The following is a 15,441-nucleotide window of genomic DNA, read 5'->3' on the forward strand; positions in this document are numbered from 1 at the left end:
TCGAATACAGAATGAATGGCTGCACTGAAATAATGAAGACTATAGAATTTCCCATCAATCTGCAGATTGATTCTAAAATATTATCTGGAAGGACGAATACTTCAGCGGAGAGACAATATAAATTAATATCTGTAGTATACCATGTAGGAAAGGAGGCCAGCTATGGGCATTATATAGCAGATACTTTCCATTCGGGGTATAATACATGGTTGAGGTTTGATGACTCTAAAATAAACAGAGTTACGGAAGAAGATGTTCTTAAACGTCAAGGAGATAGAGTTCCTTATTTATTATTTTATCGAAGGAGTGATACGGTGTGAAGTGTGAAGATTCATTGATAAAGTTGTTAATTTGTACAGATTAGATTTAAGGATGCTGAACATTGTAATATTTTTCTGTTGTTTCATGAGTGATGCCATGAATTGTATTTCGGGAGAATATGATAAATTGACTATACAATGTTATATATATATATATATATATACATATGTATATAAAAAATAAATATTATATTTTAATAAACGAACTTTGTATGAATGTAAAATTTTGTTTGTTTTTTTGAAGAAATTTCTTTTCCTAAAACTTAAATCAAATTTTTATAAGAACTACGATCTCAGAAAGGAAAAGAAGGTCGTCTTCGTGAAAATTTCAATGAACCATTAACAGTATTAGCTATTTCAGGACTTCGGACTCTTTATTCCTTTTTTTTTGCTCTTGAAATCAGGTGAATTTCGCTCAATGTAATGAAAAGAAACTTGACCAAACTTTATAATTTCCCCCTGTGTTCAGCGGCGCTACGTTCTCCTACTTCTGTAACCTAGATAAATGAGGATATTTTGGAAGATCGTACCTCATGCACTCGAATCATGTAATTTTTTTTTGTTTCACAAAAATCATAAATATACCAGTCATGAACTCTGAATTAACCTATATCTTTAATGACCCAAAACAAAACACTCATTAATTTCCGTTTTATAACCTATTATTCCTTTTTCTGGGTCAGAACAATTTTTTTGGAGAATTCTCGTCTCTGATTACTATAAAATTTCTTTCTTCTATTGGTCCTCTAATTCACTTGAAAATCAAAACTTAGTTGAATAATTACTCGAAAAAAAGATCTGTCCAAGGTCAGATTGGATTTCTTTAAATTTTATCATCCTGGATATTAGACATGAGAACTCAGAATATATTGAATTTCTCTCTTACTACAGTTGAAGGTCTGTGCTTATAATTTACATCTGGTGTACGCTAATAGTTTCGATTGTCTGGGATACCAACTATTCAATGGCATAGGCCTTTATTTGGTAACATTTTGGATGTTCCACCATTCACTAATGTACATGCCTAAAACCTCTAGAATTTGCTTCTGAATAAGGATTGGTCAAGTCTATTCAATTCTTTTACATTTTTAGACCTCAGATTTAAAAGAATAGAAAAATTCTTCGTTTCGCAATTCATAATCAAACAATAATTGACCAATGAAATAGAGTAATGTCTAGAAATGACAATGCATATGAAATATGAAAGCAAGGTTTCAAATGAATAAACTCTGCAATCGATTAAAAAGACGGCATTAAATTTCGAATGTAGAATCTTATATTGTTATTATTAGAACTCTTTATTGCTTAATTCATATGTTAGAATCTTATATTCAATTTTTATATTTTTTCATTCAAAAAATCCCAGTTCTATTCATGTTTCTTTGGACGAATACCAGTTTCTACTATGAAATGAATAATTACAATTCAATTGTATCTATCAATTTCAACATATGTGATCTCCAATTTCAATATCTTTTTTCAATTATTCCTGAAAAGTGATCATTCAAACTTTCATTCGTAACTTCACAAATAATTAATTACTCAACTATCTAATCATCATCAGTGAATAGTAACGAATATTCATAAATATCAACTACTCACTGAATAGAAAACTATTCACTGAATAGCTAGAAGGCTAATTTCTTAGAGTATATTCTATGTTCTGAGGTAAATTTCATAGAAAACTTCAAAAAGGATGAAAGTGTGGCGGCTTCTCATAAAGCTCCACATAGCAACAATAAACACAGCATTCGGTAGCCTAGACGTTAAGAGGTAGAATCACTCACCGAGATGCGACAAGGTGCCAGGTTCGAGTCCCGGCGGCTCCCGATAATAATAAATTCCCCAAGCGTCTGTGACACGGCACACACAATTATACCAAAGTCACACTGATGAGTCCGGTGTGTGTGCCAGGGACGAAACGCATAAGTAGGCATATGTGCTATCCAACAAAAGTATGTTCGCTTTCTTGGGTTGGCAGATCGAATGTCCCTATTATCGGGAACAAAAAATAATTTCGGAAATTTGTACATTGGTCGGGAGACACAAAAATAATATTAAAGTAAATATAATAATTTAACATAATTGTTATATTCCGCTGAAGATCGAAATGTCGAAATATCAACAGAAAATGGTTTTCTCATTACCTATGTTATAATGATCAACAGAATTCAATATTTATTTTTCAGCTTGCCACATCTATCAGAATCAATTATAACCATATATAAGGGGTACATTTGTATTTATCTATGAATATAACCACGCTTAAAATGAAACCACGGAATGCAGATTACAGAAACCACAAAATACAAATATACCCTCTAGCTACACTAGCGCCTTCTATTTATCCTGTCCGCTGGACACTTTTTCAATGCGAACTGTGGACCATAGATTACAATCAAATTAAGCTGGAAATGAAGAAACGAAATACAGATAATTTTGTGGTATTGGAATTTTTTATTTCGAGCACAGTTTAGAAATTATCTAATTGAAAATTATTATTATTATATATATTATTATTGAAATTTAATATGAGGCGCACGCGCACTTCTATATTCTACCTAATAGACTAAGGGCCAGTTGCATCATTTGCCTAAACATTTATTAAAAATTTAAACGTTGATTACTCTATGATTTCTCAAGAGAAATCAGAAATTAATCAATGTTTAAATTTTAATCATTGTTTAGGCAAATGGTGCAACTGGCCCCTAATATAAGGTATATGGCTGGACCTGTACATAGTTAAGACGAAGAGAAATATTCTATGTTCGTCAACCATGCCGGGTTGACAAATTGTAAGTAACCTCAGTTTAGCGAATATTCTTCCAAGAGTTACTTTATAAACAGTTGTTGAAGTGATATTTCTAGTGGAAAGTTTCATGTTTAAATAAAAAATTTTTTGAATATGGGGGTAATTTTTTTAATACTAGCTTAGGGTTGTTTTAATTTATTCGAATATTTTCAAATATCAGTTATATTTCATGTAGTTAGTTTTTTTTTATTGGTTTATGGATTTTCCACCATCATAACGAAAAATTTATTACAATTCATAAAATTTCGACTTTTGAGTTTCTTTTCATGTTTTCTGGAAGTCATAGACTACTCCATTCAATGAGAAATTGCAGTTTTCCTTAGTTGAAGTTTTTCCTCGAAAACTCCTTAAGTATAGAATTTGCTTGAGACCCCTCTCTTTTTATATCTACGTAAAATTGACTGAATGAACAAAAAAAGATGCGGCGCACGCGCACTTCTATATTTCACCCAATAGACAAAGAGCCAGTTGCACCATTTGCCTAAACATTAATTAAAAATTTAAACGTTGATTACTCTATGATTTCTCAAGAGAAATCAGAAATTAATCAATGTTTAAATTTTAATCAATGTTTAGGCAAATGGTGCAACTTGCCCCTAATATTAGGTATATGCCTCGACCATTACATAGTTAAGAAGAAGAAAAATATTCCATGCTCGTCAACCATGCCAGGTTGACAAATTGTAAGTAACCTCAGTTCAGCGAACATTCTTCCAAGAGTTACTTCTTAAACAGTTGTTGAAGTGATATTTCCCGTGGAAAGTTTCATGTTTAAATAGTTAATTGTTTGAATATGGAGGTAAATTTTTTTAATACTAGCTTAGGGTTATTTTCATTTATTCGAATATTTTCGAATATCAGTTATATTTCATGTAGTTATTTTTTTTCATTGGTTTATGAATTTTCAACTTTCTTAACGAAAAATTTATTACAATTCAAGAAATTTCGACTTTTTAGTTTCTTTTCATGTTTTCTGGAAGTCATAGACTACTCCATTCAATGAGAAATTGCAGTTTTCCTTAGTTGAAGTTTTTCCTCGAAAACTCTTCAAGTATAGAGTTTGCTTGAGACCCCTCTCTTTTTATATCTACGTAAAATTGACTGAATGAATAAAAAAATATAGATTTTTCCAAAAAACTTTTCATTAGTAATCTATAGGAATCTCTTCAACTTATGAACTGTTCAGCTTATACTCAAGTATTGCCATATTGCTGAAATTATCATCAACCAAGCTATCTGATAATGCAATAATATACTGGGTGTGCCGTTTGAAATAACTAGGTAGTAATCTGAAATTGTTAAAATTTTCAGCAGAAAATTATTATTAGTTTTCCATAAACAATAAGCCATCGCGGTGAATCACCCTGTACATCATTATCATTCAGCCTTCTGCTTCCACTGAGGGATATAAATTTCGCCTTACTGGTTTATGACTGTTTTGCAATTATCTCTGGCCAAGCGTTTTTATAGACTATTTCAAGGGACTTTGGATATACTATATACAGAAATATTATAATTTCCGAAATGATTTCCACTATTATATTGTTATTTTTTTTTTCAGAATCTACATTTCTTGGAGTTAACTCAGTTAGAAGAAGAAGAGGTCCGTATTATAAATAATATATTATTTACCAATTCTAGTGAATACAAATTACCCTGTAGAGTTAAACAAAAATTTTCTGCAAGTAAGTATAGAGATCTTAAAAGAATTATTCATGGTCAATATGAATATGCAATATGATAATGAATCAACTAATATCAACTTTTTCAGAAAATGAGTGTAGAAAATCTGTAATCAATTACAATGGATTATCAATTACAAAACCTATTATCCAGAATGAGATGATAGGAAAACATTCGAAACCTTCAACTCCCCCCAGTTGAGCTGTAAAAACAGTTGAAATTATTGCAAGAGATAATACAGAGATAATCAAAAATGATACAATTTCCAATAGGACAATTGAAAAAATTGAAAGTAGCATCTCGAATAAAAATGAATTCAAAATTGAGGAGCCCACAGTAATTGTATGGAAAAAATCATGGGCTAGTCTATTTGATAAAGATGTTAAAACAATATCGAATGAGAAAATAGACAATAAAATTAATGATTCACTTGTAACATCTTTAAAACATACAAAAGTAGTCAAAAAAATAGATTCAGCCACTCATATGTTAGGAGGTGAGTTCAAAACCATATCTATTTTTATATATTTATCTTACTTTCAACTAACAATTTGCTTACATCTACAGTAGATAATTATTTTACTTAGTTGAACCCATTTTACTTGATGAAAAGTGGTATGCTTTGGTTTTCACCTACAAATATCAGTGAAAATTCAAGTTTCTATCATGGTTAGTATTATTTTTCAATTTTCCGAATTTCTCAAGAACTATAAAATTGATGGGACCCAAACCAGTTTTAAACCCAGGGGTTTACGAAACAAAAGTAACTTTCGTTATATAAACTCAATATTACAAGCCTTACTTGCTTGCCCACCACTTTGTAATCTCCTCAAACGGCTATCAGAGAACTTCACTCACAATAATGCACTGAAATCAATAACAATGAGTGAAAATATGTGAGTATAAATTAATATAATTTGCAACTTTGATTGAATAACAATTTTATATATGTATTTTCATTATTCAACCATTCCAGGTGTAAATTTATGAATAACTTCGATAATCTGCCCAATGTAAGACGCAAGTCACGTTCAAAAAAGAAAAACAAGAAGCAAACTTTCGTCAATATAGACAATGGCAATTTGTTTGAGGCCTCATCGTTTTATACGATGCTAAACGAAACACTTAGCGATTCTTTCCTTGTTGAAGGCCGACAAGAAGACGCCGAAGAATTCTTGGGCCTTCTATTGAATGGACTCAATGATGAAATGATGGGAATAATGAAATTGATTAGCCATGACGAAAATATTCAAGCAGCTAAAAAAGAAGTGAAAATAGATGTGGATGATTGGAAAGTTATTGGTCCTAGGAACGAAGGGAATGTAACAAGAGAAATACAAATGGACAAGACACCGATTAGTGATATATTCGGAGGACTTCTCTGTTCAAGAATCCATAAAACCGGAGACGAAACTTCAGAAAATATTGAACCATTCCTAACATTGCCATTAAATATTAGGAAAGCAAATAACATAGCTGAAGCATTAAAAGGCCTTACAACCAAGAACAAACTAAAGGGTCTGACATCATCGAAATGTAAGAAACGGTTGAAGCATGGCAGCAAGTGATGATAGAGAAGTTGCCTGTAGTTTTAGTATTACATTTGAAATGCTTCGAATACAGAATGAATGGCTGCACTAAAATAATGAAGACTATAGAATTTCCCATCAATCTGCTGATTGATTCTGAAATATTATCTGGAAGGACGAATACTTCAGCGGAGAGACAATATAAATTAATATCTGTAGTATACCATGTAGGAAAGGAGGCCAGCTATGGGCATTATATAGCAGATACCTTCCATTCGGGGTATAATACATGGTTGAGGTTTGATGACTCTAAAATAAACAGAGTTACGGAAGAAGATGTTCTTAAACGTCAAGGAGATAGAGTTCCTTATTTATTATTTTATCGAAGAGGTGATACGGTGTGAAGTGTAAAGATTCATTGATATAGTTGTTAATTTGTACAGATTAGATTTAAGGATGCTGAACATTGTAATATTTTTCTGTTGTTTCATGAGAAATGCCATGTCTTGTATTTCGGGAGAATATGATTAATTGACTTTACAATGTTATATATATGTATATGTATATGTATATAAAAAATAAATATTATATTTTAATAAACGAACTTTGTATAAATGTAAAATTTTGTTTGTTTTTTTTGAAGTAATTTCTTTTCCTAAAACTTAAATTAAATTTTTGCAAGAACTACTATCTCAGAAGGAAAAAAAGATCGTCTTCGTGAAAATTCCAATCAACCATAAACAGTATTAGCTATTTCAGGACTTTGGACTCTTTATTCCTTTTTCTTTGCTCTTGAAATCAGGTGAATTTCGCTCAATATAATGAAAAAAAACTTGACCAAACTTTATAATTTTCCCCTGTGTTCAGCGGCGCTACGTTCTCCTACTTCTGTAACCTAGATAAATGAGGATATTTTGGAAGATCGTACCTCATGCACTCGAATCATGTTATTTTTTTTTTGTTTCACAAAAAACACAAATATACCAGTCATAAACTCTGAATTAACCTATATCTATAATGACCCAAAACAAAACACTCATTAATTTCCGTTTTATAACCTATTATTCCTTTTCCTGGGTCAGAACAATTTTTTTGGAGAATTCTCGTCTCTGATTATTATGAAATTTTTTTTTTCTATTGGTGTAACGAAGTCTGATTATTCCCATAGGAATAATCAGGCTCCGTCTAAAGAATATTTTATTGTTTTCCGTTTAAATTAATCATTCTGATATATTCCGTAAATATTGGAAATAATTTATTAATTGTTCACCGCGATAATGAAAAAGTCCATGCTTCATGTTTTTCAACCGACCAGGGCCTCGAATAATCCGAGTGAAATAATATAAGAAATTATTTATTTCGGCGTTTTTACCGCTGATATATTTTTTTCCATATGTCAGATTACGTTCCGCCAAGAGAATTTTCTCGAAAAACGAGGTTTTTGTCGACATGAAGAGTCACGTGGGCCGAATTCCTTCACCGTCCCGCACCGACGTTATAAAAGGGGGTAACCGACCCAAAATCGGGAATTCATGTTTAGGCAGTCAGTATAAATTCATGTTTAGGCAGTATAGTAAATTGATGTTCAGGCATTCAGATAGTTAGTTTTCAGTAGTTTAGATAGTAGAGATTTTCGGATTCAGTAGTATATTAAAGTTAGTTATTCAGATAGATTTAGGTAGTAGATAGTCCAGTAGTTAGTTAGTTAGATTTAGAAGTTTAGGCAGTAGTTTTAGTTTTAGAAAAGACATTTTGGTTAAGTGGTTACCAGGTGACCGGAAAATAGTAAAATTGGTAATTGAACGCCAATAATTACAAATCCGTTTCTGAGGTCGAAAATCGCCATTTTCATCAGTAAACTTACTTGTTAGTCTTTTTCTGGGGAGTTTGCTAATTTTTACTTGTGACTTTCGTACGAGTGAATATTCAAGGGTTTCATTTGATAGAGACAACGAGAGGGTGGTGTACCGGTGGAGTTTTTCAACGCGTTAGGATTAGTTTTCATTCCTTCCCGACTCTACAAAATCCACGATTCTCAATCTCCAAATATCATAATTTCCCGGCTCCCGGATCCGACTAACTTGTTCAACGGTTCTGACTGACATTAAATTGGTGAGGTAAGGACACAGTAGTTGTAGACAGTACAAATCATCTCAGTAACCGAATTGAAGTATACAGATTGCTATAGTTTATGCTTTTTCTGATTTCCCGTTTTTGCTGAGATTGTCTGTATTGTATAATTGAATCAATAAACCTATTAATTTTGTTGCGTTGTTTGTTACTTGGTCACCGCTACCATCCTAGGTGACACCGAATCCTGTCTTCACTAAGCTGCCCTGGTAAGGTTTGTCAATTTCTCCCTAAAATTGGCTGGCGCTCGAGATACTACTGCAAAGTGCTGAAGGGCAATTGGCAGAGGCGCCAGTGACGCAAAAAGGGCGTTACAAATGGCGCCCTAGCGAGGGACTTGAGAGGACAACGCTACAGAATAGCTCCTGATCTTCAGAAAACGACGCTTAAGGGTGTAAGGACTGAAGAGGAACCGAAGGTCAGTGCAACCATTTTTTTTTCTCTCTCTCTGAGTGGAAGAGATTATCTTCTCCTGTTGGAGGAAGATCCGTATATTGAATTGATTTGTTACTGGTACCTAAGTATCAGTGGACTATATTAAAGTGCTATAAACATTTCCGCGTTTGACAATAATTTCCTTTATTAGCAGGAAACCGACATAGCATTGACAGTGTGGACATTTATATCTGAATAACTTTTTTTCTGTTTTGTGTATTGCAGGACTAGAACAATCGACCGCCGGATTTCTTTGTGACATTTTCGGTTACGTGAAGGGTTACGGAAAGTGACTTTGGGGTGACACTCAGGGACTATCTTTGTGCGCGTTGAATACTGTTTAACGTTGAGTGGTTGGTTCAACTCGGACAGAAAACCAGTGAGTATAATTGAGATACTGCTACCTATTGTTTCATTGTACAATCACTGCAGCTAATATAGTGATATCATACCGCCTTCATATAATAGGGTATTGTTCACTGCTACTATTTACTGATCATCGTTTGAATAAAGAAAGATTTGTTATTTTTTCCCTTACACACTATTATCCTGAGCAACTTTATTCCAGGCTGAAACAAGGTAGGGATATAAAAGTCATAAGGACTTGGAGATATTTACTTGTGATTTTATTTGCTTTTGAACCATAATAGCTGATTTCTGATAAATAAAGTTGACTTGTTTTTATTATTGCTGCAACAGTGAATATAAGTTTTTGTTGCTGTGTGTTCCTTATTTCTGAATTTACTGATTGCCTGAAACATTTTTATTTTGTGTTGAATTGCTGAAGAATTTTTGAAACAAGTGATTATCGTTACTGATTTGAATAAAGACTTGCATTGATTTTCTTTGTCTGATATTCCGGGATTGCTGAATTGTTGTTGATTTATTTGAAATATATTTTGACTGTGAATAAAATTGACAATTTGTTATTATCTGATTGCTAGAACTGTCAACTGTGTTTGACAGTGGACATTATTTGAACTACTAGGTTAACCCTACTTTTCGTTTCTGGGTTTTGAATTATTTTCTTGCTGAAATTGTCAACTGCGTTTGACATTGAATATTTTGTTGAACTACTCAGCTAACCCTACTTTGTTCTTCTGGGTTTATGAGTTAGTTTCTTCTGGAAATTGTCAACTGTCTGACATTGAAAAATTTTTTGAGAATCATAATAAATTTAAACCAACTTGTTTTCTGAAAGTTTTCTCATTTTTGATTTTCTTTGACTGTATCAAACAATAATTCAAACTTGAATAGATTCTGTTGTCAACTTGTAATTTTTCAGCATTGTTGTCTATTAGTGTTATTTTTGTGCGAGGGATAAGGGAAAAATAAGGACTGTTACCGGGAATAGTGAAGTTGGGGAAAGTGTTCGGACTTCAACGGTTAATAAGAAGAGGACAGTGTCGAATAACTTCGATAGATTTCAAATCGATTGTTAGAGTTTGGACTTCAACGATTCAATCACTTAACCTCAACATGGATGTGAATCGACTATTGAATGATGAGCTGACTTATGAGTTACAGCTGAGAGGACAAGTAATAATACCCAGCACAGTAATGCTAAAGAGAAGTTTATTACGACAGGTATTGAAATTGAATTTGCCTCTACAGCCGACAGGAATGAACTCGACACTGGACATTGAGTCATGTCAGAACAAACTCACCGACTTGCTGGAAGCCATTCAACACTTTGACACTGAGAACACCACGAAGGAATATACTCGGATTTCAACAAGATTAATACACATTCAGAGAAGACTGAATTTTATTATCACTAAAAATGAAACCGAGTCACAGATGATAGAACACTTAAAGGAGACTGCAGCTCGGGCCTTGAGTTCATTGGAGGCAACGTTGACTGCTGACAGACAGCAACCATCAACCCGACCGGATGGATCGCTTTTGGATGCAGAGATTCCACAGTCGCCTGAGATGTCTCCCATTCAACCAACCAAGGTTGCACAACTGAAGACATCACTGATAGATTTGGAAGATGATGACCGCCCACTGCCAACTGCCCAGGTCTCCCATACTGCAACACCTGCAAATAAGTCAAGATTAGTTCAAGTTTTGAATGAAACAAGACAGGAATGTGAGAAGTTACTACAGAATTTACCAACGATGCCTATTCCTCAACCACAACAGCCGAATATGAATCTGAACCAGCTGATGACACCGACTACTGCCCAACAAGAATCTGAACCACGACCGATGCCAACCTCGACTATACCCATCCATAAATGGAATATTTACTTTGATGGGACTGATAGTGTGATTGGATTTATAGAAGAGATAGAGAGACTTGCTGAATCCCGAAAGACATCCTTAGAACATGTGTTCGAATCGATTTACGAACTTCTGCGAAAGGATGCCAAAGATTGGTTCATCCCCCGGAGGGGACTCTTCAGAAACTGGGACGACTTCAAGACTCAATTAAAAGAGGCATTCTTACCAGTCAACTATGAAGAAAACCTACTGGATGAAATCAAGAAGAGGATGCAAGGTCCTGATGAGAAGTTACTACTGTATGTCACCCGGATGCAAAATCTGTTCCAAAAGCTGACTTGTAATCGTCCCACGGAGAGTGAACAGATTCGACTGATAAGACAGAGGTTATTGCCATCACTGCAACAGGCCTTGGCTTTCCAGGAGACGACCACCTACGATGAACTCCTGAAAAAGGGAAAAGTTTTTGAAATGGTTCAATGGCAGATGGGACATTATACCAAACCACCGGTTAAACCCAGCCTCATCGATGAACCACATCTAACATATCATCAACGTCGTCAACAGGACTACCCGGCCAACCTCTCTGCAATTTCGGAGAATACTAGACAACGAAACCACAGTACTCGTCAGGAAGCTCCCACAACATCTCCATCTCCGAAGAAGGGCCCGTCAAGACCGCTAACCACAGGCAGAAGGATAGAAGACTGGAATTGCTCAGTATCCCCTGGACCAGATCGTCCCCATCTGCCCTCGAGGCCACCGGAATACTCGACCAACAGAACAGGAAATGCCAACACCTCCCAGGATCGGAATGGATCACCACCGGAGCGAAGAGTGTCCTCCCAGACACAATGCTTCAGATGCGGGGGATATGGCCACCTACGTCGAGACTGCCGAAGGACACCGAAAATGTTCTGCTCCCGATGTCAACGAGAAAATATCCTCTCACGAGACTGCCCATGTCCTCAAAACCGGAGAGGAACGACACCGTCAACTTCAGCGGGACTCCTAACTACAGTGATTCCTATCGTTAGCAACGACAGCTGGCCTCTGGTAGAAGTGCACATTGAGGGAAAGTTATTCCATGCATTGATAGACACTGGTGCGGCAAAGAGCTGCTGTAGTCAGAGGGTGGCCCAGCTGTGTGAAAGAAATGGAATCAAGGGAGAAAAATCAACGACTGAAGCTGTCATGGTAGCGAATGGACAAACTACAGCCATACCGAAGATGTATCACCTTGGAATGGTGATAGCCGATTATGCCCTGAAGAACATAGAATTCTTACTTGTACCCAACTTACCAGTCGACTTAATCCTGGGAATAGAGATGCTGAAGACATACAACTTCTCCCTGGATATCAAGAACACAGAATGTTATCTGGAAGGACGACGGATCCCCAGAGCTAAACAGGTTAGCCAAGAGGTCATAGAGGTGCAGACTCCCGAAAAACACCTCCAGAACCGAAGAGGATCCCACAACATACTTGCTGAGAGCCCGTTGAGAAATCCATTGCCGACACTCAACTGTGTCCAACTGAAAGAAACAGGTATGCAATGTAAGTGGTACAAAAATAAGTTTCAGGAAGTAGAGAAAGGACCAGAGCACTGCCCCGAGTATTCCATCATCAATGGAAGATTGCACCGACACTTTTGGGATTCATCAGATGCCAGGGAAGCTGGAACAGGCCACCCATGGAAGCTGTGTATACCCACCGAACAGAGGACCAAAGTACTGAAAGAAAACCACGACTCAGCCTTGGCTGGACATCTGGGAATAGCTAAGATGATTGCGAAGATCTCGCGGAATTATTACTGGCCAGGTATGTTTAGGGACATTGCGAAATATGTCCGGAACTGCACTTCGTGCCAAAAGTTCAAAGTACCCCAACAGCAACTGGCAGGAAAGATGCAACCTCGAAAGATGGTGGATGCGCCGTTCAAGGAAGTACCGGTGTTAAGGAGGAGAACAACGACGGAGATGCGGATGTCTAGAGCCCCCCAGAGCTCGGTATCGTCAGTTAGAGGGAGAAATTACCTAGCAGGAGTAGAGAGAGTGGTGAAGAGGACCACTACGCAATCTACACAGACACCCCCGTTGTGCCAGCCGCGTACCAGTAAGCAAGATACCGGTTCCAAAATTCCATTCAGGACGAGTGTGGAAGACAACACTGTTATTACTAAACCATATGTTTCAGATCAAACCACACCGGCCCCAAGGAGCGTTCGTATTGTAGGTACGATGGGAAATAAAGTGTACCTAGAGGTTAGGCCCAACACTTGCTGGAAGTGCGGCAAGACATGTCCCTCGCGGCAGGAGTGTCGAGGTCGACCACTCCTATTCTGCAGCAGATGTGGTTTGATAGGTACGCAGACCAGGTACTGCGAATGCGTATCCAGGAAACTGGCCCCACGGCCGACAGCAACTAGGTTGACGCCAGAACAACTAGCCCTGCGTCCGTGTGCAAGATGCACAGAGAGAGAAGCCACGCAGCGGAGAGAAGAGAGAGCAAGCAAATGAGATAGAATTAAAAAAAAGATACCGTTGTTTTTGTTCCATACTCCTGTAAAACTGTATAAAACCATATAGGGCCTAACCCAATATCTGATAACATTATATTCAAGACTAGTAGACTGATTTTTAATCTGTAAATGTTGATGAAACTGAATAGTACATAATAAGTCAGTGAATATTATACAATAAAAACAATTCCAGTCACTTGCCCCGAATTTCAAAGGCCATCAGATATAAATTAGTAGTTTCACTGTGTAATCTATTTGAAGAATGCCATTTCTAATCTCTTACTGTTCTGATAAATTACTGAAATATTCCGCAGTGTTACAGATGAAGTTTTCTAAGAGGCTAGATACTCACCGATGAGAATGAATGCTGGAGATAGGCAACACACCTTTCATCGGATGATCAGCTGTAGGCCCAATTCCACCGAAGACATGATTCCTGAAGATTTATTCATGTCATCATCCAAGAAAGAAGTACTTGAAGAATTGGACATCATGACCTGTCAATTATTACTCTGGTGGACATCTGGATTCCATTTCAATTTTCATATAGATAATTTAAACTGTATAACTGGAAGAATTTTCACCGTTCTGAAAATTTCACCATACAGTCACTGATTCCTTGTAATATCCACAGGTAAATCAACCAGTATATCAATGAGTTTGGAATGGTTTCGACTCATCTGACTGGGAACTTCGACGTCCCTCTGAAATAATATGGCATGATTCATCGAGATATGGAAATCACGGAACTACTCACCGGAGAAGGGGATAATCCACACCTGACATCAGATTATTTCACCGACACTTGGAAACTTCATGGAAATGGGAATGAGTTCTACTCCACAACCCCGAGATGAAGAAATTCCCCAAACATGTACACATTCAAATCACCCCGGATGACCGAAGAAGGAAGACGGCGTTTGAATTTTTCACCGACACTTGGAAACTTCATGGAAATGGAAATGAGTTCTACTCCACAACCCCGAGATGAAGAAATTTCCAAACATTCAAATCACCCCGGATGACAGAAGAAAGAAGACGACGTTTGAATTTGACATCGATTCATAGAGCAAAGTTTTATTTTTATATGTCATACTGTCTACAACAACATTATAGTCTTTGATAGCGTAACGTAACAGTCAGACCCGTACTTCCCATATATCCCGCGTAATAAGACAGGATAGTATTCGGTTATTTTTTTTTTTTTTTTTGTTTGTTTTTAGAATTCAAATTTCTGTTTCACCGTAACTTGAATTTTTCCGAACCAGGGGGGATGTAACGAAGTCTGATTATTCCCATAGGAATAATCAGGCTCCGTCTAAAGAATATTTTATTGTTTTCCGTTTAAATTAATCATTCTGATATATTCCGTAAATATTGGAAATAATTTATTAATTGTTCACCGCGATAATGAAAAAGTCCATGCTTCATGTTTTTCAACCGACCAGGGCCTCGAATAATCCGAGTGAAATAATATAAGAAATTATTTATTTCGGCGTTTTTACCGCTGATATATTTTTTTCCATATGTCAGATTACGTTCCGCCAAGAGAATTTTCTCGAAAAACGAGGTTTTTGTCGACATGAAGAGTCACGTGGGCCGAATTCCTTCACCGTCCCGCACCGACGTTATAAAAGGGGGTAACCGACCCAAAATCGGGAATTCATGTTTAGGCAGTCAGTATAAATTCATGTTTAGGCAGTATAGTAAATTGATGTTCAGGCATTCAGATAGTTAGTTTTCAGTAGTTTAGATAGTAGAGATTTTCGGATTCAGTAGTA

General features: G+C 36.1%; 1 protein-coding gene across 1 annotated transcript; it reads left to right on the plus strand.

Annotated features, from left to right (window-relative positions):
* The first annotated feature begins 9,302 nt into the window (after positions 1-9,302).
* LOC123674219 lies at positions 9,303-14,019 on the plus strand. The gene is made up of 2 exons (XM_045609140.1): positions 9,303-13,254; positions 13,336-14,019. Exons 1-2 carry the CDS (start codon positions 10,389-10,391, stop codon positions 13,656-13,658), a joined length of 3,189 nt encoding a protein of 1,062 aa, XP_045465096.1. The 5' UTR covers positions 9,303-10,388; the 3' UTR covers positions 13,659-14,019.
* Positions 14,020-15,441: the final 1,422 nt, after the last annotated feature.

The sequence above is a fragment of the Harmonia axyridis genome, chromosome 2 (genome assembly GCF_914767665.1).
Source record: "Harmonia axyridis chromosome 2, icHarAxyr1.1, whole genome shotgun sequence".
Lineage (NCBI taxonomy): Eukaryota > Metazoa > Arthropoda > Insecta > Coleoptera > Coccinellidae > Harmonia > Harmonia axyridis.